Genomic DNA, 21,759 nt, shown 5'->3' on the forward strand with positions numbered 1-21,759 from the left:
ATAACATACAACTGTATACCTATTTATGTCTGTGTGGTGCTATTTTTATATAGTTTATTTTACCTTTATTTAACTAGGCAAGTTAGTTAAGAACAAATTCTTATTTTCAATGACGGCTTAGGAACAGTGGGTTAACTGCCTTGTTCAGCTCAGGGATTTGATCTTGCAACCTTTCAGTTACTAGTCCAATGCTCTAACCACTAGGCTACCTGCCGTATGTGGTAACTGTGCTGAGCAACATTTCCTTGGATTTAGGCTAGTGCTATTGACTGTATTAGGGTAATGTTACTGACTGTATCATTTAGGGTAATGTTAATGACTATCATTTAGGGTAATGTTAATGACTATCATTTAAGGTAATATTACTGACTAACATTTAGGGTAATATTACTGACTAACATTTAGAGTAATATTACTGACTGTATAATTTAGGGTAATGTTAATTACTAACATTTAGGGTATTGTTAATGGCTAACATTTAGGGTAATGTTACTGACTATCATTTAGGGTGATGTTAATGACTATCATTTAGGGTCATGTTAATGACTAACATTTAGGGTAATGTTAATGACTAACATTTAGGGTAATGTTACTGACTGCATCATGTAGGGTAATGTTCATCACGAACATTTAGGGTAATATTACTGACTGTATAATTTAGGGTAATGTTAATGCCTAACATTTAGGGTAATGTTCATGACTAACATTTAGGGTAATATTACTGACTATCATTTAGGGTAATGTTAATGCCTAACATTTAGGGTAATGTTCATGACTAACATTTAGGGTAATATTACTGACTGTATCATTTAGGGTAATACTACTGACTGTATCATTTAGGGTAACACTACTGACTGTATCATTTAGGGTAACGGTACTGAATATCATTGTCATGGGGTGCGTAACTGATGGCAGGGAAGTCAAACACAGGAGAGCAGAACTTGGTAAATAGCTGGAGCTGTTTAATGTACATAACTACCGGGATACAAAAATACATGGGCACAAAACCCATAATGCACCAGTCACAAATAAGCACACATACTTACAATAAACAATTCCCGACAAGGACATGGGGGAAACAGAGGGAACATATACAACATGTAATTAGGGAATTGGAACCAGGTGAGTGCGACAACCAGACAAAACAAATGGAACATGAAAAATAGATCGATGATGTCTAGAAGACCGGCGATGTCGACCGCCGAACACTGCCCGAACGAGGAGAGGAACCCACTTCGGAAGAAGTCGTGACAATCATTTAGGTATTCCCAAACTGGGGTACGCGCAATGCCGTCGGGGGTACGCCAAATAAAAATGTGATTCACATTTTTTTTTTAAAATACATATATATATTTATATATTACTTTTTTTAACCATTTATACGTTTTCAAGCAAATGGAAATGAGTAGCAGCTACATTTGGATACATATGGACTGTTAGTGGAATTCCTGCGAGAGAGCAACGGTTAATGTGATTGGATGTTAATTATTTGACTAGGCTACCTGAATTTGAAAGTTGTGTTGTTGTTTTGCTGAACACTACAGTCCATTTATATTTCCCAACAGGGCGATACATTTGGGTGAGGTTTTTTTCTCACCTGACTAGCCTCGTTTCACCGCCAAAAAATAACATTAGTGTTCAGCGAAATAACAACACAACTTTCAAATTCAAGTAGCCTAGTCAAATAATTAACATCCAATCACATTAACCGTTGCTCTACGTGTGTCTGATTAGTAATGTGTCTGACTAGTAACGTGTGTCTGATTAGTAACGTGTGTCTGATTTAGTAACGCGTGTCTGATTTAGTAACGTGTGTCTGATTTAGTAACGTGTGTCTGATTAGTGACGTGTGTCTGATTTAGTAACGTGTGTCTGATTAGTGACGTGTGTCTGATTAGTGACGTGTGTCTGATTAGTGACGTGTGTCTGACTAGTGACGTGTGTCTGACTAGTAACGTGTGTCTGATTAGTAACGTGTGTCTGATTAGTAACGTGTGTCTGATTAGTAACGTGTGTCTGACTAGTAACGTGTGTCTGACTAGTAACGTGTGTCTGACTAGTAACGTGTGTCTGATTAGTAACGTGTGTGCTGCTGTAAGTGAAATGTAAGGAGATGTGTGTGTGTGTTTTACTGTGCAGGATGTCTGGGTACTATATGTTTAAACTATGTGTCCATACAGCATGTAGATTGTATCATTTACCACGTCTATGACTAAGGCATCCATTCCCTAATGCCTGTATGACTGTACTGGACGTACAGTCATGTCCCATAGCCTACCTGTCTGAAATGAAGTGTTCCCGTAAATGCCAGGTTTCTTGTGGAATATATTCTATAGTGTCCTGGAATTTACTCAACTTGCCCTCTGTGTTGGTTAGGTGGGCAATTAGCTCCTGCTTTTTCTGCTCATTAGCCAATCATCTCTCGTCCTGATATTAATTATCCAATTAACTCTCCCTCTGTGGTTACTCATCAGGCAATCGACTCCCACTCTGATATGTATTAGTCAACCATGAATTAGCCAACTACGGTATGAAGCCAACCAACCAACTCTGTCTCTGTGTACTTTAATCCTATGGGCTTTTATGTCCTCATTTTAATGAGCCTTTCCAACATGGCTGTCTACCATCTCTGGGCTCCACTCTCTCTAGGGGGTCTAGGCTGGCTTAGCAGGGCTTTTAAGTGGTTTGACGCACACATATACACACACACACACACTGGTTTGACTGTTTTTCTAGGGGGTTAAATCTCCTTTAACCCTCCAACTCAATTGAGCATCCTCTCAAAGGGAAGTGAGAGATGTCTTTAAACCATCACGTCAATACTCTGACTCTGTTCTGCTGTTAAACCCTCACGTCTATACTCTGACCCTGTTCTGCTGTTCTCAGCCAATCATGTCCCTCCTGCCATACTTTAATCCTTTTTGGATTCCTCTTTGATTTAACTTCAAATGAGGTTTCAGGATGTAGTTATTGTAATGCTGCGAGAAGAGATGGAGAGGAAGGAGAGATTGACCATAATGGAAAGACTGAGAGATGGAGAAAGAGAGTGAGAGAGAGAGATTGCGAGAGTAAAATTGGAAGACAGAGAGATGGAATACCAGACATTCTGTGTCCTTAACTAATCTATAAACTGGGTATACATAAATAGTGTGTAATATAATAGTATAGTATTCAACAACCCATATTTTATTTGGCGACATTGGATTTCCCCTTTCATACCAATGATAGAGATTGATGACAGACGAGGCCTTATAAAAATGTACCATAGAGAATATACCACGGCCTTACCTGTAGCCTCTCTGACCCCGAGGACCACGTTCTTACCTGTAGCCTCTCTGACCCCGAGGACCACGGCCTTACCTGTAGCCTCTCTGACCCCGAGGACCACGGCCTAACCTGTAGCCTCTGACCCCGAGGACCACGGCCTTACCTGTAGCCTCTCTGACCCCGAGGACCACAGCCTTACCTGTAGCCTCTCTGACCCCGAGGACCACGGCCTTACCTGTAGCCTCTCTGACCGCGAGGACCACGGCCTTACCTGTAGCCTCTCTGACCCCGAGGACCACGGCCTTACCTGTAGCCTCTCTGACCCCGAGGACCACGGACGTTGAGGATTCTCAGAATAGTTGCCAAGTGATGTCATTGTGGCGAGGAGCCAGGACTGCTCCCGTAACGCTAACAGGGCGTGGAAACTCACCACTCGGTGCATTTTGGCCCCATCTGTCTGCGCTGTGTTAAATAAACCCTGGGAAGAAAGCCACAGTGGGCTGTTCATCTCAAGCTCATGGCCATTCATAGAAAGGAATTCAACTTGGACTGTTGTTTTGTGTTCCATCACCAAGCTGAATGGCCTTCATAGATAACATTAGAGTCTGACTATTACAATGGGATGACTGGTGTGTGTGTGTGTGTGTGTGTGTGTGTGTGTGTGTGTGCGTGTGTGCGTGCGTGTGTGCGTGCGTGCGTGCGTGCGTGCGTGCATTTCAATTCAATTGAAGAAGCTTTATTGGCATGGAAACGTACATTACCAAAGCAATTAAATCAATATAGATATATATATACACTGAGTGTACAAACCATTCAGAACACCTTCCTAATATTGAGTTGCACCCCCTTTTGTGCTCAGACAGCCTCAATTCGTCAGAGCATGGACTACAAGGTGTAGAAAGCATTCCACAGGGATGCCGGCCCATGTTGACTCCAATGCTTCCCACTGTTGTGTCACGTTGGTTGGATGTCTTTTGGATAATGGACCATTTTTTTATTTCACCTTTATTTAACCAGGTAGGCCAGATCACCTTTATTTAACCAGGTAGGCCAGATCACCTTTATTTAACCAGGTAGACCAGATCACCTTTATTTAACCAGGTAGGCCAGATCACCTTTATTTAACCAGGTAGGCCAGATCACCTTTATTTAACCAGGTAGGCCAGATCACCTTTATTTAACCAGGTAGGCCAGATCACCTTTATTTAACCAGGTGGCTAGTTGAGAACACCTTTATTTAACCAGGTAGGCTAGTTGAGAACACCTTTATTTAACCAGGTAGGCTAGTTGAGAACACCTTTATTTAACCAGGTGGGCTAGTTGAGAACAAGTTCTCATTTACAACTGACCTGGCCAAGATAAAGCAAAGCAGTGTGACACAAACGACACGAGTTACACATGAAATAAACAAACATACAGTCAATAACACAATAGAAAAGTCTATATACAGTGTGTGCAAATGAGGTGAGGTAAGGCAATAAATGGATTATTGATACACCAAGGAAACTGTTGAGTGTGAAAAACCCAGCAGTGTTGCAGTTCTTGTCACAAACCGGTGTCCCTGGCACCTACTATCACCCTGTCCAAAGGCACTTAGATGTTTTATCTTGCCCATTCACCCGCCCATTCACCCTCCTACACAAAGAGCAGGTATTCTTAATGTTATGTACACTGTGGATAACATATTAAATCAATCTCTCTCTCTCTCTCACTCTCTCACTCTCTCACTCTCTCACTCTCACTCAGGTGGATATGTTCTCGTATGGGATGGTTGTGTATGAGTTGCTGTCAGGTTGTAGGCCTGCGTTGGGTCAGCACCAGCTCCAGATAGCTAAGAAGCTGTCTAAAGGGATCCGTCCCACCCTGGGAAACCCAGAGGAAGTCCAGTTCCACCGTCTGCATGGCCTGATGATCGAGTGCTGGGACACTAAGCCTGAGAAGGTGAGGGTCTGTGGGCTGGGACACTAAGCCTGAGAAGGTGAGGGTCTGTGGGCTGGGACGCCAATACACTATTCACACTAGTGAGCCAAGCTGTGCTGGCTTGAATATGCTCTTTTTAAAGAGGAAAATGTGATGACTCATCCGCACCACTATAATGATATCATTCTATCTTTCATACATCTAGATGTGTATTAACAACTGATATTATAATGCTGTGTGGCTTACAGCAGGGATCATCAACTAGATTCAACCATGAGCAGATTTTTTTCTTAAATGGATAGTCAGGGGGCCGGAAACATAATTACAAATAATTTGTAGACTTCAAATTTATCACAAGAAGCCCAAACAGATATAATGTTTGACTAAAACGTAATAATATCAAACCTTACTTACATTTGTGTACGATCACTTATACACTACATGACCAAAAGTATGTGGACACCTGCTCGTCGAACATCTCATTCCAAAATCATGGGTCTTAATATAGAGTTGGTTCCCCCCTTTGCTGCTATAACAGCCTCCACTCTTCTGGGAAGGCTTTACTATGGAGTTGGTCCCCCCCTTTGCTGCTATAACAGCCTCCACTCTTCTGGGAAGGCTTTACTATGCAGTTGGTCCCCCCTTTGCTGCTATAACAGCCTCCACTCTTCTAGGAAGGCTTTCCACTAGATGTTGGAACATTGCTGTGGGGATTTGCTTCCATTCAGCTATAAGAGCATTAGTGAGGTCGGGCACTGATGTTGGGGGATTAGGCCTGGCTTGAAGTCGGCATTCCAATTCATCCAAAGGTGTTCGATGGGGTTGTGGTCAGGGCTCTGTGCAGGCCAGTCAAGTTCTTCCACACCAATCTCGAAAACCACTTTGTGCACAGGGGCATTGTCATGCTGTTGCCACAAAGTTGGAAACACAGAATCATCTAGAATGTCATTGTATGCTGTAGCGTTAAGATTTCCCGTCACTGGAACTAAGGGGCCTAGCCCGAACCTTGAAAAACAGCCCCAGACATTATTTCTCCTTCACCAAACTTTACATTTGGCACTATGCATTCGGGCAGGTAGCGTTCTCCTGGCATCCGCCAAACCCATATTCGTCCATCAGATTGTCAGATGGTGACTCGTGATTCATCACTCCGAAGAATGCGTTTCCACTGCTCCAGAGTCCAATGGAGGCGAGCTTTGTGTGCGGCTGCTCGACCATGGAAACCCATTTCATGAACCTCCTAAAGAACAGCTCTTGCGCTGACGTTGCTTCCAGAGGCAGTTTGGAACACTGTAGTGAGTGTTGCAACCGAGGACAGACTATTTTTACGCGCTACATGCTTCAGCACTCGGCGGTCCTGTTCTGTGAGGTTGTTTGGCCTACCACTTCACAGCTGAGCCGTTGTTGCTCCTAGACGTTTCCATTTCACAATAACAGCACTTACAGTTGCCCGGGGCTGCTCTAGCAAGGCAGAAATGGACTTGTTGGAAAGGTGGTATCCTTTGACGGTGCCACATTGAAAGTCACTGAGCTCTTCAGTAAGGCCATTCTACTGCCAATGTTTATCTATGGAGATTGCATGGCTGTGTACTGGATTTTGTACATCTGTCAGTAATGGGTGTGGCTGAAATAGCCGAATCCACTAATTTGAAGGGGTGTCCACATACATGTTTATATACAGTATCGTATATATCTTTGGGGCGGCAGGGTAGCCTAGTGGTTAGAGCGTTGGACTAGTAACCAAAAGGTGGCAAGTTCAAATCCCTGAGCTGACAGTCTTTTATGTCCAACATTCTTTTTGCTAAGATAAAATCACCAGTCCACTGGCCACCAATTGGGGAACCCTGGCTTACAGTATGACATATTGACTGTGTGTCTCTCTCTTGATCCAGAGGCCCCTGGCCATGCAGTGTGTGAGGCAGATGCAGGAGCCCAGTTTCCCATGTCTGAAGTACCTGCTGGCCTGTGACACACACTCCCAGCTCTTCCTGTCCCACTTGCAGGGACACAGCGCTGTGTTCTGGGACGGGGACAAGGATGACAGGTTGGTTTCTCTTTGTGTTGATTTCAGAGGTTTTCCTGGCCCAAAAAGTCTCAGTGTAGACTTCCTGAGGATCTGAGGGTGTATTTCAGCTGCTTATGCTTGGACTGTCTCATAAAGAGCAGTGGAGGCAGAACACACACACACACATACATACTGTGCACATACCTCTCTGAGAGTAACACACACACACTCCTGTCCTGTAATACAGCTCCCAGGTGGAAAGTAATTGCTTTAGTGTTGCTCTCCCCCTGTGTGTGACTGTGTGTGACTGTGTGTGCTTTGGGAAGGGAGATAATCTCACCACGATAAACCAGCTTTCATCGCTCCATACAGGTGGTGCTAATGACTGCTATTGCCTGCAGCTGTCCTGCTGTTAACCCCATAGAGATCCTTTGTAATTCTAATACCCCCTCATAGAGGTATTGCGCCAGGGCTTCCAGCATGGGAACCGACCATGAGAATGACATGATAATTGTCAGCAGGTACTACTCCGCCAGGGGAAGAAGGAGAAAGATTGAATACTGTCCTAACTCTGTGTCAGGGTTCACGGTTAAATGGTGTGTATTGTCTCGGTATGACTTGTTGGACTACTGTGTGTGTGTGTGTGTGTGTGTGTGTGTGTGTGTGTATGTTCTAGAAACTCTGCAATAGTGAATGTGTGTTGTCTTATAGGAACTACAGTGTGGTAGGGAATGTGTGTTGTCCTATAGGAACTACAGTGTGGTAGTGAATGTGTGTTGTCTTATAGGAACTACAGTGTGGTAGTGAATGTGTGTTGTCCTATAGGAACTACAGTGTGGTAGTGAATGTGTGTTGTCCTATAGGAACTACAGTGTGGTAGTGAATGTGTGTTGTCCTATAGGAACTACAGTGTGGTAGTGAATGTGTGTTGTCCTATAGGAACTACAGTGTGGTAGTGAATGTGTGTTGTCTTATAGGAACTACAGTGTGGTAGTGAATGTGTGTTGTCCTATAGGAACTACAGTGTGGTAGTGAATGTGTGTTGTCTTATAGGAACTACAGTGTGGTAGTGAATGTGTGTTGTCTTATAGGAACTACAGAGTGGTAGTGAACGTGTGTTGTCCTATAGGAACTACAGTGTGCTAGTGAATGTGTGTTGTCCTATAGGAACTACAGTGTGATAGTGAATGTGTGTTGTCCTATAGGAACTACAGTGTGATAGTGAATGTGTGTTGTCTTATAGGAACTACAGTGTGCTAGTGAATGTGTGTTGTCTTATAGGAACTACAGTGTGCTAGTGATTGTGTGTTGTCCTATAGGAACTACAGTGTGATAGTGAATGTGTGTTGTCCTATAGGAACTACAGTGTGGTAGTGAATGTGTGTTGTCCTATAGGAACTACAGTGTGATAGTGAATGTGTGTTGTCCTATAGGAACTACAGTGTGATAGTGAATGTGTGTTGTCCTATAGGAACTACAGTGTGGTAGTGAATGCGTGTTGTCCTATAGGAACTACAGTGTGGTAGTGAATGTGTGTTGTCCTATAGGAACTACAGTGTGGTAGTGAATGTGTGTTGTCTTATAGGAACTACAGTGTGGTAGGGAATGTGTGTTGTCTTATAGGAACTACAGTGTGGTAGTGAATGTGTGTTGTCCTATAGGAACTACAGTGTGGTAGTGAATGTGTGTTGTCTTATAGGAACTACAGTGTGGTGAACATAGAGACGGGTCAGGTAGAGGTGAAGAGGATGCCGTGTCCAGGAACCAGGCTGAGCTGTCAGATGAAGATGGATAACACCTTATGGACCGCCACAGAGGTTGGCCAAACAATCACTAACACTGGGTTTCCTATGGACATTAGAATAGAATACTTATACTTATTCATACATGTTCTTTGCATCTGACAGTTTACTTACATGTGAGTTTACATAAACTCTGGGGGTGGGGTTGGCCAAACTATCCTTAACACTGGATTTACATTGCAAGTTTACAGTTTACATAGCCCTCTGTCGCAATGGAACTCAGCATGACATAAAACCTCAGACGTAAAGCCATAAGCCTTCTTAGGTGGATTTCGTAATGTAATCAATGTACATGTTGACACCATGTCAGTACAATTGCTCTCACCAGACCATAAGTATGTTCATCTCTAGTCTAACCTGTGGCTTTGACTTTGTAGTGTGTAGGCTCAGGCTAAGTTGTGTTGCTGTCATGTTACCTGGTGAGGCAGTATAAAGTCTAGTGATAACATGTATGGGGAGTGTCACTGGGAACCGCCAAGAATACACGGGTACTTATGGAATTAGGGTACATGTTAAAGAATAGATGGGGGTTTATATCCAAAATGATCATTGTCAATATTTTTTAAGTATTGCTCTGCCCATGAAATGGAAGCTTATAACATTATTCACCTTGAGTAGATTATGTATATCTGTATACATTTAGTTTCTGTAAGTGTGTGATCGTGTGTGTACTGTACCAATCAAAAGTTTGGACACACCTACTCATTCAAGGGTTTTTCTTTATTTTTACTATGTTCTACATTGTAGAATAATAGTGAAGACATCAACACTATGAAATAACACATGGAATCATGTAGTAACCAAAAAAGTGTTGAACAAATCAAAATATGTTTTAGATTTTAGATTCTTCAAAGTAGCCACCCTTTGCCTTGTTGACAGCTTTGCACACTCTTGGCATTCTCTCAACCAAAGCTGTCATCAAGGCAAAGGGTGGCTACTTTGAAGAATCTAAAATATATCATGTATTTTGACAAATACATTTCAACTCAGTTTTTCACAGTTCCTGACATTTAATCTTAGTAAAAAATTGCCCTGTCTTAGGTCAGTTAGGATCGCCACTTTATTTTAAGAATGCGAAATGTCAGAATAATAGTAGAGAGAATGATTTATTTCAGCTTTTATTTCTTTCATCACATTCCCAGTGGGTCAGACATTTACATACACTCAATTAGTATTTGGTAGCATTGCCTTTAAATTGTTGAACTTGGGTCAAACGTTTTGGGTGAATTTTGGTCCATTCCTCCTGACAGAGCTGGTGTAACTGAGTCAGGTCTGTAGGCCTCCTTGCTCGCAAACGCTTTTTCAGTTCTGCCCACAAATGTTCTATAGGATTGAGGTCAGGGCTTTGTGATGGCCACTCCAATACCTTGACTTTGTTGTCTTTAAGCCATTTTTCCACAACTTGGGAAGTCTGCTTGGGGTCATTGTCCATTTGGAAGACCCATTTGTGACCAAGCTTTAACTTCCTGACTGATGTCTTGAGATGTTGCGTCAATATATCCACATCAATTTTCCCCTCCTCATGATGCCATCTATTTTGTGAAGTGCACCAGTCCCTCCTGCAGCAAGCACCCCCACAACATGATACTGTCTCCTCTATGCTTCACAGTTGGGATGGTGTTCTTCAGCTTGCAAGCCTCCCCCTTTTTCCTCCAAACATAATGATGGTCATTATGGCCAAACAGTTCTATTTTTCTTTCATCAGGCCAGAGGACATTTCTCAAAAAAGTACAATATTTGTCCCCATGTGCAAACCGTAATCTGTCTTTTTTATGGCGGTTTTGGAGCAGTGGCTTCTTCCTTGCTGAGCAGCCTTTCAGGTTATATCGATATAGGACTCGTTTTACTGTGGATATAGATACTTTTGTACCTGTTTCCTCCAGCATCTTCACAAGGTCCTTTGCTGTTGTTCTCAGATTGATTTGTACTTTTTGCACCAAAGTACGTTCATCTCTAGGAGACAACGCGTCTCCTTCCTGAGCAGTATGACAGCTGGTTGGTCCCATGGTGTTTATACTTGCCTACTATTGTTTGTACAGATGAACGTGGTACCTTCAGGCATTTGTAAATTGCTCCCAAGGATGAACCAGACTTGTGGAGGTCTTACAATCTTTTCTGAGGTCTTGGCTGATTTCTTTTGATTTCTTTTGATTTGATGTCAAGCAAAGAGGAACTGAGTTTGAAGGTAGGCCTTGAAATACATCCACAGGTACACCTCCAATTGACTCAAATTATGTCATTTAGCCTCTCAGAAGCTTCTAAAGCCATGACATAATGATTTTCTGGAATGTAAACTTCTGACCCACTGGAATTGTGATACAGTGAATTATAAGTGAAATAATCTGTCTGTAAACAATTCTTGGAAAAATTACTTGTGTTATGCACAAAGTAGATGTCCTAACTGACTTGCCAAAACTATAGTTTGTTAACAAGAAATGTGTGGAGTGGTTGAAAAAACGAGTTTTAATGACACCAACCTAAATGTATGTAAACCTCCGACTTCAACTGTACATACATGTGTGTGTGTATTTACGTGTGTGTGTGTGTGTGTGTGTTCTAGGAGCAGGAAGTGTTCATCTACAGTCTAAAGGAGATGTGTCCACTGAGCCAGCCCCAGAAACAGATCTCCTGTCCTGCTATAGTCACCTGTCTGTTCCCCGTGCCCGCCAGAGACCAGGTAACTCTCCTGTTGTCACCTGTCTGTTCCCCATGCCCGCCAGAGACCAGGTAACTCTCCTGTTGTCACCTGTCTGTTCCCCGTGCCGGCCAAAGACCAGGTAACTCTCCTGTTGTCACCTGTCTGTTTCCCTTGCCCGCCAGAGACCAGGTAACTGTCCTGTCCTACTGTTGTCAACTGTCTGTTCCCCGTGCCCTCCAGAGACCATGTAATATACTGTTCACTACTGCCCTGTATGGTTGTCATGATACCAGTATCACAATAATACCATACTCGATTTTCCATGGCGAACACATGAAGCAGACTACTATTTGCTCCTTTAGGAACCTTTCATACAATATTGTGTATAGCTTAGAAAATAAACACATTTGACTCTGGGTGATAACATAATGCTCTTTGTTTCCAAAATTAGGATTGTTTTCCTTTAGAATTGAAATCCGCATCATGTTTTGTTTCCTTGCTACCAGACTTATCGCGATACTGCTATCGTGACAACCCTATCTCAAACCATCTCCTAGACCAGTAGTTCCCGAACCGGTCCACCAGTAACCCCAACAATACACGTTGTTGTAGCCCCAGACAACCATACATGATTACACGGATCTCTGTGAGAAAGAATTATGGGAACCCAACCCATTGTTGTTCTGCCATCTACTAAACCCCAATGTAACTCTGATACACTGGATAGTCGGTGTTCTCTTATCTCTGTACTGTAAAGTGTTTATACAGTAACAGAACAGCAGTTGATAATAATACCATCTAACTGCCTTCCAAACCAGCCTGACTGTTTTCACCATTTGTAGGGATTTATTAGCGTTCTGACCATCATTAGCTAACACAGCTACTGTGGTAAAAGAGGTTTTTACGGTCCTCTTAACAGTAGAAATGCCAGCCCTCGAGCGGTCCCACTCTGAGCCAGTCTTTTTGATGTCAACATTCAAACAGTATAAATCCATTTAATATATGCATCCCGAAAAATGTTCCTTTGGTTGTGTTTATAAAGGTAACATTAGAATACAAATGTGTATATTTGTTAAAGAACATAATATCATTTTCATTGGTATATGTTACTGTAGCCTATTTGTAAAAAGAAAATGAAAAACCGCTAACCACACCCATTATAATTTCATTTTGGCAGGTCTAAAGAAACATTGAAATAAGAAAATGTACTTCTAAAGAACAGAACATATGATGTGTTTTATTATGTTACTAGTCTGTGCTTAGTGGCCTGGGTTGTATGCTGCCTCGTGTTCATGTGTGGAGTGCATGGACGTGGTTACTCTTGGTAAAAGTCAGATATATTTTTATTTTGTTGTTGAATTTTTACCCCATTTTCTCCCCAATTTCATGGTATCCAATTGTTAGTAGTTACTATCTTGTCTCATCGCTACAACTCCCGTACGGGCTCAGGAGATACGAAGGTTGAAAGCCATACGTCCTCCGAAACACAACCGCACTGCTTCTTAGCCGCACCAATGTGTCAGAGGAAACACCGTGCACCTGGTTAGCGTGCACTGCGCCCGGCCCGCCACTCTGTAATGATTGTTCATTTCCAATACAATCTCTTAGTCGTGGTCATTTGCGGTGCACAGATCATTGTAATAATGTTCTGCCTCCCCGACCATCCGACTGACTAAAATGGGCCAGTGGCTGAATCTAGTTGCCTACGTCTGCTGTAGGGGGATTTTAAAAAGACACTTTTGTTGCTCCGTTTCCCTCTGTATCAAGTCCAAGCTGCACTAGTCCATCTCTTCATATACAATTTGACTATTGTTAATATTGTCACCTATCAGACTATTGTCCATTTAATCTTGTGTTTAGACTAACTCTATTATTATGTGTAAAATGTATTTCATTATAGTATAGGTGTAGTTTAGATGGGCCATCAGCTGTGCTGTGTTAAATATATTTATTTAGTAAAAGTCAATGGCCAAGTCATTTCAAAGTGTAAATTAGTTTTGTGTCAACATGACGCTTTCAGTGCTTCTAGTGAGCACTGCCTGTTTGCCCCCCCACCTCCCCTTCACCCCCCTCTCCCTAGACCCTCAGCCCTTTGAAGTGTCCTGTGGCTGGGGTAGTCCAGGTATTGAGTCTGACCTAATGGAGCCTGCTGTCTGTCTGGGGATAAGGAGCTAAAGGCTCTCTCACATTATACCTGCAAGGCACTTTGATTTGCTTGCCTCGAAGAAGGGGCGCAGAAGTGTTGGATAGTTCCATTTGTTTGAACTTTGACAGAAGCAACACCCCCAAAGTACCATAGCTCTATCTAACATATTTCTGACACGTCGGCTGTTCAGGGTGTTACACTGCAGACGTGGAGCCCCCTTTGAGCTTTCCCTCCTTCCCAGAAACCCATCCTCCACTGAAGTCAGCAGTACAGGTAGAACAGTCAGGCCCTGCTGTAGACAACAGTAGAACAACCGCTGGTAGTTGCTAGGGGGACTCTGAGGTCGTGGGAGGAACAACTCTGGGGAAAACATTCTACAGTGACACTTAGGCGCTGACCTGGTTGTATGACATGTAAATATGTGTTGGGAATGACGAATGCTATCAAACGCATATTTACACTTAAATTAGAAGACCGTACAGTAGATTGATTTACTGGTTGTATTATTTACTGCAGCAGTGCAGTCTTTTTACTGCCCCGCTCTCTATTTTAACTTAGTAAACAAGAATGTTTTCACCTCCGTTCATGCTTTTCATCTAGTCTTCAGTCTTTATCAAGGTTGGGATGTGTTGTTGATATCTTTACTATCTCTGTCTCTCTCTCCCTCTCCACGTCCCTTCAACCACTCTCCATTCCGTATACACCCCCCCAACCTAACATTCTGGTCTCCTCCCACCCAAGCAGACCCAGGCGTGTGTCTTCATGGGGATGTCAGACGGTCTGGTGGCAGTGTACTCTCTAATGGATGACATGCCTGTAGAAGGAGAGACCTACCTGTGTTCTCACACCCTCAATACGACCATGTTTGGGATGGAGGACTCTGACCCCAGACAGAGACCCTACCCAGTCAGGAGCATGGTCCTGGTCCACAGTGGATCCCAGGTTGGAAATGATATATCAATATGCCGATATATCAAAATGTATCTATTTATCTATCTATCTAGATATTCTGATATATTTCAATATACCTGTATACCACAATGTCCAATGATGAAATAGTAAATAATTGTATACAGTAGTGAAATACCGGTAACCTCATTACAATGTTACAGGGTTAAACTCTGGTAATATGAATGGTTATCATAAAGTGTAAATCTTATCTCCACCTTGCTCTTCCTCCCAGCTGTGGTACTCCCATGGTCCAGGCCTGCTGGTGATCGACTGCCGGACCCTCCAGGCGGTGCATCGTCTGGACCCCTACGACCCACCATCCTCCATACAGGCCCTGGCCTCCAGCCCCTGTCTGTGGGGGGATGAGGCGGTGTGGACCCTGGACGACCACACCAACACCCTGCAGCTGTACCACGCTGCCACCTACCAGCTCTGTGCCACGTACAGGTGTGTGAGACGTGGGTGGGTGGGGTGAGGTAGTGTTAGACTAATGGGTAGAACACAGCTATAAGATACGCTGATGGTAGGTAGGACACATCTATAAGATACGCTGATGGTAGATAGGACACAGCTATAGGATATGCTGGTGGTAGGTAGGACACAGCTATAGGATACGCTGGTGGTAGGTAGGACACAGCTATAGGATACGCTGGTGGTAGGTAGGACACAGCTATAGGATACGCTGGTGGTAGGTAGGACACAGCTATAGGATACGCTGGTGGTAGGTAGGACACAGTTATAAGATACGCTTGTGGTAGGTAGGACACAGCTATAAGATACGCTGGTGGTAGGTAGGACACAGCTATAGGATACGCTGGTGTTATTAGGACGCAGCTATAATATACGCTGGTGGTAGGTAGGACACAGCTATAATATACGCTGGTGGTAGGTAGGACACAGCTATAATATACGCTGGTGGTAGGTAGGACACAGACCCCTTTACTGGCTCAACTAGCTGACTAAACAGCCTGTTACCAACCCTTAGTAAACTTTTGGAAATAATTGTGTTTGGCCAGATATAATGCTATTTTACAGTCAACTAATTGACAACACACTTTCAGTAGGACATTCAACAAGCACAGCACTTACACAAATGACTGTGTAAGTGCTGTGCTGGTCGGCTGAGAGAAATTGATGATAAAAAGATTGTGTTGTTAGACTTCAGTGCAGCTTTTGACGTTATCGATCATAGTCTGCTGCCGGAAAATGTTATGTGTTGTGGCTTTACACCCCCTGCTATGTTGTGGATAAAGATGTACCTGTCTAACAAAACACAAAGGGTGTTCTTTAATGGAAGCCTCTCCAACATAATCCAGGCAGAATTAGAAATTCCCCAGGGCAGCTGTCTAGGCCCCTTACTTTTTTCAATCTTTACTAATGACATGAGTAAAGCCAGTGTGTCTATGTATGTGGGTGAATCAACACTATACATGTCAGCTATTAGTTTCAGAGTGGTTGGCAAGGAATACATTTGTCGTAAATATTTCTAAAACTAAAAGCATTGTATTTGGGACAAATCATTCACTAAACCTCAACTAAACCTTGTAATAAATCATGTGGAAATTGAGCAAGTTGGGGGGACTAAACTAATACTGGATTGTAAACTGTCATAGTCAAAACATATTGATACAACAGTAGCTAAGATGGAGACATTCATAACAGCACTATCAACAAGGTAGGTCCTACAGGCCCTAGTGTTGTCGCACCTGGACTACTGTTCAGTCATGTGGTCAGGTGTCACAAAGAGGGACTTAGGAAAACTGCAATTGGCTCAGAACAGGGCAGCACGGCTAGCCCTTGGATGTACACAGAGAGCTAATATTAATAATATGCATGTCAATCTCTCCTGGCTCAAAGTGGAGGAGACATTGACTTCATCATTACTTGTATTTGTGAGAGGTATTGACATGTTGAATGCACCGAGCTGTCTGTTTGAACTACTGGCACACAGCTCGGACACCCATGCATACCCCACAAGACATGCCACCAGAGGTCTCTTCACAGTCCCCAAGTCCAGAACAGACTATGGGAGGCGCACAGTACATTGTTAGTACTACATAGAGCCATGACGTCATGGAACTCTATTCCACATCATGTAATTGATGCAAGCAGTGATAAAAAAAAAAAACAGATACAAATATATTATGGAATAGCGGGGACTGTGAAGCAACATAAACATAGCCAAAGACACATGCATACACACACATGATAAGATACACACTATAGACACGCATACACATGGATTTAGAACTGTAGATATGTGCTTGTGGTGGAGTCGGGGGCTGAGGGCACACAGTGTGTTGTGAAATCTGTGAATGTATTGTCATATTTTTTAAATTGTATAAACTGGACCCCAGGAAGAGTCAGCAGCTAATAGGGATCCATAATAAATACACATACACAGCCAAGACACAATTTCACTATGCAGCAGACCATGTGACCAATACATACACATAATACAAATGTAATTTCGTCATTCCAGCTGTGGAGACGCCAACCCTCTCCGGGACGTGTTCACTGTACAGCGACCTGCAGGGGTTACCATGGCTACTAGTCCTGACCTTGACTCAAAGAGGAAGAGTCTAGATGAGGATGAGGAGGAATGTCCTAACGACAAAGTGACGCTGATCTATAGCGAGGAGGCGGGAACTCAGATCATCCAGCACCAGGATTCGCTGACGGACTACTGCTCCATGTCCTCTGACTCCACCCCTTCGCTGGGATTTGACCGATCCGGCCCCTTGTCAGAGCCGCTGGGATTGGAAAGATCCAGTTCCTGCGCACTCAGCTCATTGGCTAGTTCCAGCAGTATGCCTTTTTCCACTGAGGAGGAAGAGAGGCCTCAGGACCACCCAGACGACCCTGACCCTGTGGTGAACTCTGACCCCACCACAACCTTTACCACCACTCCCCCCCACCTGCAGGCCCTCACTGTGCTGGCTGTCAATGGAACCCTTTGGATCCCCAGGTACCCACAATGCTACACACACAAACCCAGCATGTCACACTGTCTTACAACAGACATTTTTGCAGTCAAGAAAAGATTGCTGTACCATATTTAGGTGGTTCCTGACGTTAACACTCCTCCAGGCGTTGTGAGATCTGATACTGCAACATTTCCATCTGGTCTGTCTGGTCCTACTCCAATCTGTTTTGGATGTAAGCACTAGTTGTTATTTAGGGGAAGTTGTGTTTCCATAGCTCGGGCTGACACTAAAGACGTGAAGAGCAGAATCAACAACCACTGAAATATCTGAACGGTTCCTTTTGTGAAGGAAAAGTTTTTTTTAGAAAAAGCCCAATTGGCCCAGTCTGGATCCAGGTCAGGGTCTTTTTCTGGCCCAGAGTAGACTTGTTTTGGGCCAGGCTTCAGAGGGTGAAACACTAAGGTCTATCTATGTCTTTAGGCCAAACACTGTGGTAAAGTCTTATGGTGGAAATATGCCAACAGATGGGACTTAGGTCTGTCCTCAAATCACAATTTAGAGTTTTGAATAAGGTTTGTCATTTACAAAATACTATTCAACTAACCAAGTATGTCAAACATAAAAATAAAACATGTGCAAAGTAACCATGATTGCTACCGTTAGTTGTTGTGCTAGTCAGCTATAGCTTGTTCTCTATCTAACTTTCTAGTTAATGGTGAGCCAATATATTTTATCATGGCTTTGTCTTGTCCCTCTGCAGCAGACACGTTTTGGGCTTCTTTGTCATTATTGAGCCAATACTCGAATCAGCAAGAAGTGATTTGAATCAGAGTATAATTAGAATCTATGAGTATAATCTACGTGGTCAGCCCCACTGAAACAGTACCTATTTGACTCTGCCAAGAGCAGATCTTTAGTCACTACTGTGTTGTGTTCCAGGAGTGGTGGTGACGTGATGGTGATCGAGGTCCAGCGGCAGACAGGACAGCTCAGGGGGCGTGTCATCGCTGTGCTCTGCCCCCCCGGAACTTCCTCTTACGGGTGAGGTCATATCCTGTCAGGAAGGCTGTTTCTCAATAGTCTAAAGGGACAGTTTGAGATGCATCCATTCTTTTTGATAGACAGTGAGGTGTGTAGACTGTCTGTCCAATCAGCTTCCACTATGCTGATGGAACAGCCAGTTACAAATCCACTCCTAGCCCCACCCCCTAGACAATGCTTTTAAATCTGAGAAGTCTGGATAGGTTTTGTGAATATGGTAATAGCCCTCCCTTGCCCTCTGATAGGCTAGATCAGGGCTGCTGCCTTGGAGCGCTACCGTCCTGCAGGGTTTCAGTCCAACCGTTATTTAGCACACCGTAGTTTATTAGATGTTTACCAAGACCTTAACTAGCTGAATCAGGTATGTCAGGTTAGGGCTGGACTGAGACCTACAGGACATCTCCAGCAAGAGGGTTGAGCAGCACTGGCCTCAATGATATTTCCTTTGGAATCCATAGGATGTACCCAATCCATAGGATGTATCCATAGGATGAATCCATAGGATGTACCCAATCCATAGGATGTACCCAATCCATAGGATGTATCCAATCCATAGGATGTACCCAATCCATAGGATGTATCCATAGGATGAATCCATAGGATGTATCCATAGGATGTACCCAATCCATAGGATGTACCCAATCCATAGGATGTACCCAATCCATAGGATGTATCCATAGGATGTACCCAATCCATAGGATGTATCCATAGGATGTACCCAATCCATAGGATGTACCCAATCCATAGGATGTACCCAATCCATACCCAATCCATAGGATGTACCCAATCCATAGGATGTACCCAATTCATAGGATGTATCCATAGGATGTACCCAATCCATAGGATGTACCCAATTCATAGGATGTATCCATAGGATGTACCCAATCCATAGGATGTACCCAATTCATAGGATGTATCCATAGGATGTACCCAATCCATACCCAATCCATAGGATGTATCCATAGGATGTACCCAATCCATAAGATGTATCCATAGGATGTACCCAATCCATAGGATGTACCCAATCCATAGGATGTACCCAATCTATACCCAATCCATAGGATGTACCCAATCCATAGGATGTACCCAATCCATACCCAATCCATAGGATGTACCCAATCCATAGGATGTACCCAATTCATAGGATGTATCCATAGGATGTACCCAATCCATAGGATGTACCCAATCCATAGGATGTACCCAATCCATAGGATGTACCCAATCCATAGGATGTACCCAATTCATAGGATGTACCCAATCCATAGGATGTACCCAATTAATAGGATGTATCCATAGGATGTACCCAATCCATAGGATGTACCCAATCCATAGGATGTACCCAATCCATACCCAATCCATAGGATGTACCCAATCCATAGGATGTACCCAATCCATACCCAATCCATAGGATGTACCCAATCCATAGGATGTACCCAATCCATACCCAATCCATAGGATGTACCCAATCCATAGTATGTACCCAATCCATACCCAATCCATAGGATGTACCCAATCCATAGGATGTACGCAATTGTAGAGGCTACCGTCTGGGTTGATGCTCTAAAGCAGGTATCCCATTCCTAGCCTTCGAGGGCCACAGTGTCTGTTGACGACAGCTTCTCCTTCAGTAGTAGCCTTTACATCCTGCCGAGCAGAGCCGTACTGGGCTTGCCTGGTTATGTATCCACCATAGTAGCTGTAACCCTGCTGGAAAAGACTGTCTGAGCCAGCACAGTTCCGTTGGGGTCGGCACGATAGTGTAAGATATTATACACCTTTGGCCTTAATGGCAAAGGTGTATAATTACCCCCGTGTATTTACCATAAACGCCTCATTTGGGGATTTTGCGGTATTGTACTATGCTTTCTGTTGCTCTTTTTTTGTGTCGTCATTAGCACAGTATACATGATCCCAATTCTAGCTCCAAAGACAGCGTCAATTCGAAAAAAATTAAAAAGCAGATTGTGCTGATTTATAGGCACATTGAACCATGTCGCGCGCTGTAGTTTAAAGCCTGGATAGTGGTCAAACGATGATGTCATATCTGTTCTTCAATCTTTTTTGCACCTTGGCCATTGTCTGGGAAGCAGAACAGAAACCCTCAATGCTCCAGGAAGTGCAGTTGAAGACACCTGCTGTAAATTATAGTCACTTTCAAATAGATTGCACCACACAAAGAATCCCCAATGCAATTATAACATCCAATGAAACAGTGTGGGAAAGTGCTCCATTGATTAACCCATTACAGTCTAAGCCGGGGGAAAGAGGGGGTGGGGGTTCTACTAAGCTATATGAAATTGTTTTAAGAAGATCATACCAAGGATCATTTAGTTATTTGATTTAGAATTTTAATACAGGGGCGGAACCAAATGTCAGGGCAATGTCTTTCTACCGTAACCCCGGCACATTGCCCCGTCCAAGCCACGGGATGCATCCCAAATGGAACCCTTTGCTCTATAGAGTGCACTACTTTTGACCAGAACACCTATGGGCCCTATGTAGGGCATGGGGTTCCATTTGGGATCCAGCCATGGTGTTAACAGTGAAAAACAGGCCTCATTCCAGACCTGTGGAGTGTTGGACCTCTTTATCTGCTGTAGCAAAGTAGGCCAGCAGAACTGTCTGGTTATATCCCAAATGGACCCCTAGTCCATATGTAGTAGCAAGCACCCTGTTCCCTATTGTGTGCCCTGGTCAAAAGTATTGCACTACATAGGGAATAAGGTGCAATTTGGGACGTACACACTTTCTGGCACAGCAAGAAAAGGAGCTGGAGATTAATTTGCTGATTCAGCTTCAATAAAGACCCAGCAGAGATCCCTCATCATGTGCTTAACGGGGTTTTTCTCCACTCTGTAATTATTCCTATAAACGTCCCAGCAGCTGTTTTAGCTACAGCAGAAGAGGACTTCTGTCTGAAGTGCATGCGTGTACGTGTGTCAGTGTGTGTGCGTGAGGTTTTAGCAGCAGGCAATGAAAGGGCCACCCAAAGCCGAGGTCCTTAATAAGCAGTGGTTGTCAGGGGGTTCGTGCTATCTGGGATCCTTAGGACATCCCTAACC

At 43.5% G+C, this 21,759-nt stretch overlaps 1 protein-coding gene across 1 annotated transcript in view; it reads left to right on the forward strand.

The window, feature by feature from the left end:
• The window catches only part of LOC139412484 (leucine-rich repeat serine/threonine-protein kinase 1-like), a 103,904-nt gene that overhangs the window by 77,309 nt on the left and 4,836 nt on the right, over positions 1-21,759 (forward strand). The window contains exons 24-31 of the mRNA XM_071159274.1: positions 5,014-5,208; positions 7,080-7,231; positions 8,892-9,009; positions 11,555-11,671; positions 14,520-14,720; positions 14,962-15,176; positions 17,212-17,697; positions 18,596-18,697. Coding sequence (XP_071015375.1) covers positions 5,014-5,208; positions 7,080-7,231; positions 8,892-9,009; positions 11,555-11,671; positions 14,520-14,720; positions 14,962-15,176; positions 17,212-17,697; positions 18,596-18,697 — 1,586 coding nt within the window. The remainder of the gene's footprint in view (positions 1-5,013; positions 5,209-7,079; positions 7,232-8,891; positions 9,010-11,554; positions 11,672-14,519; positions 14,721-14,961; positions 15,177-17,211; positions 17,698-18,595; positions 18,698-21,759) is intronic.

This window comes from Oncorhynchus clarkii, chromosome 6 (genome assembly GCF_045791955.1).
Source record: "Oncorhynchus clarkii lewisi isolate Uvic-CL-2024 chromosome 6, UVic_Ocla_1.0, whole genome shotgun sequence".
NCBI lineage: Eukaryota > Metazoa > Chordata > Actinopteri > Salmoniformes > Salmonidae > Oncorhynchus > Oncorhynchus clarkii.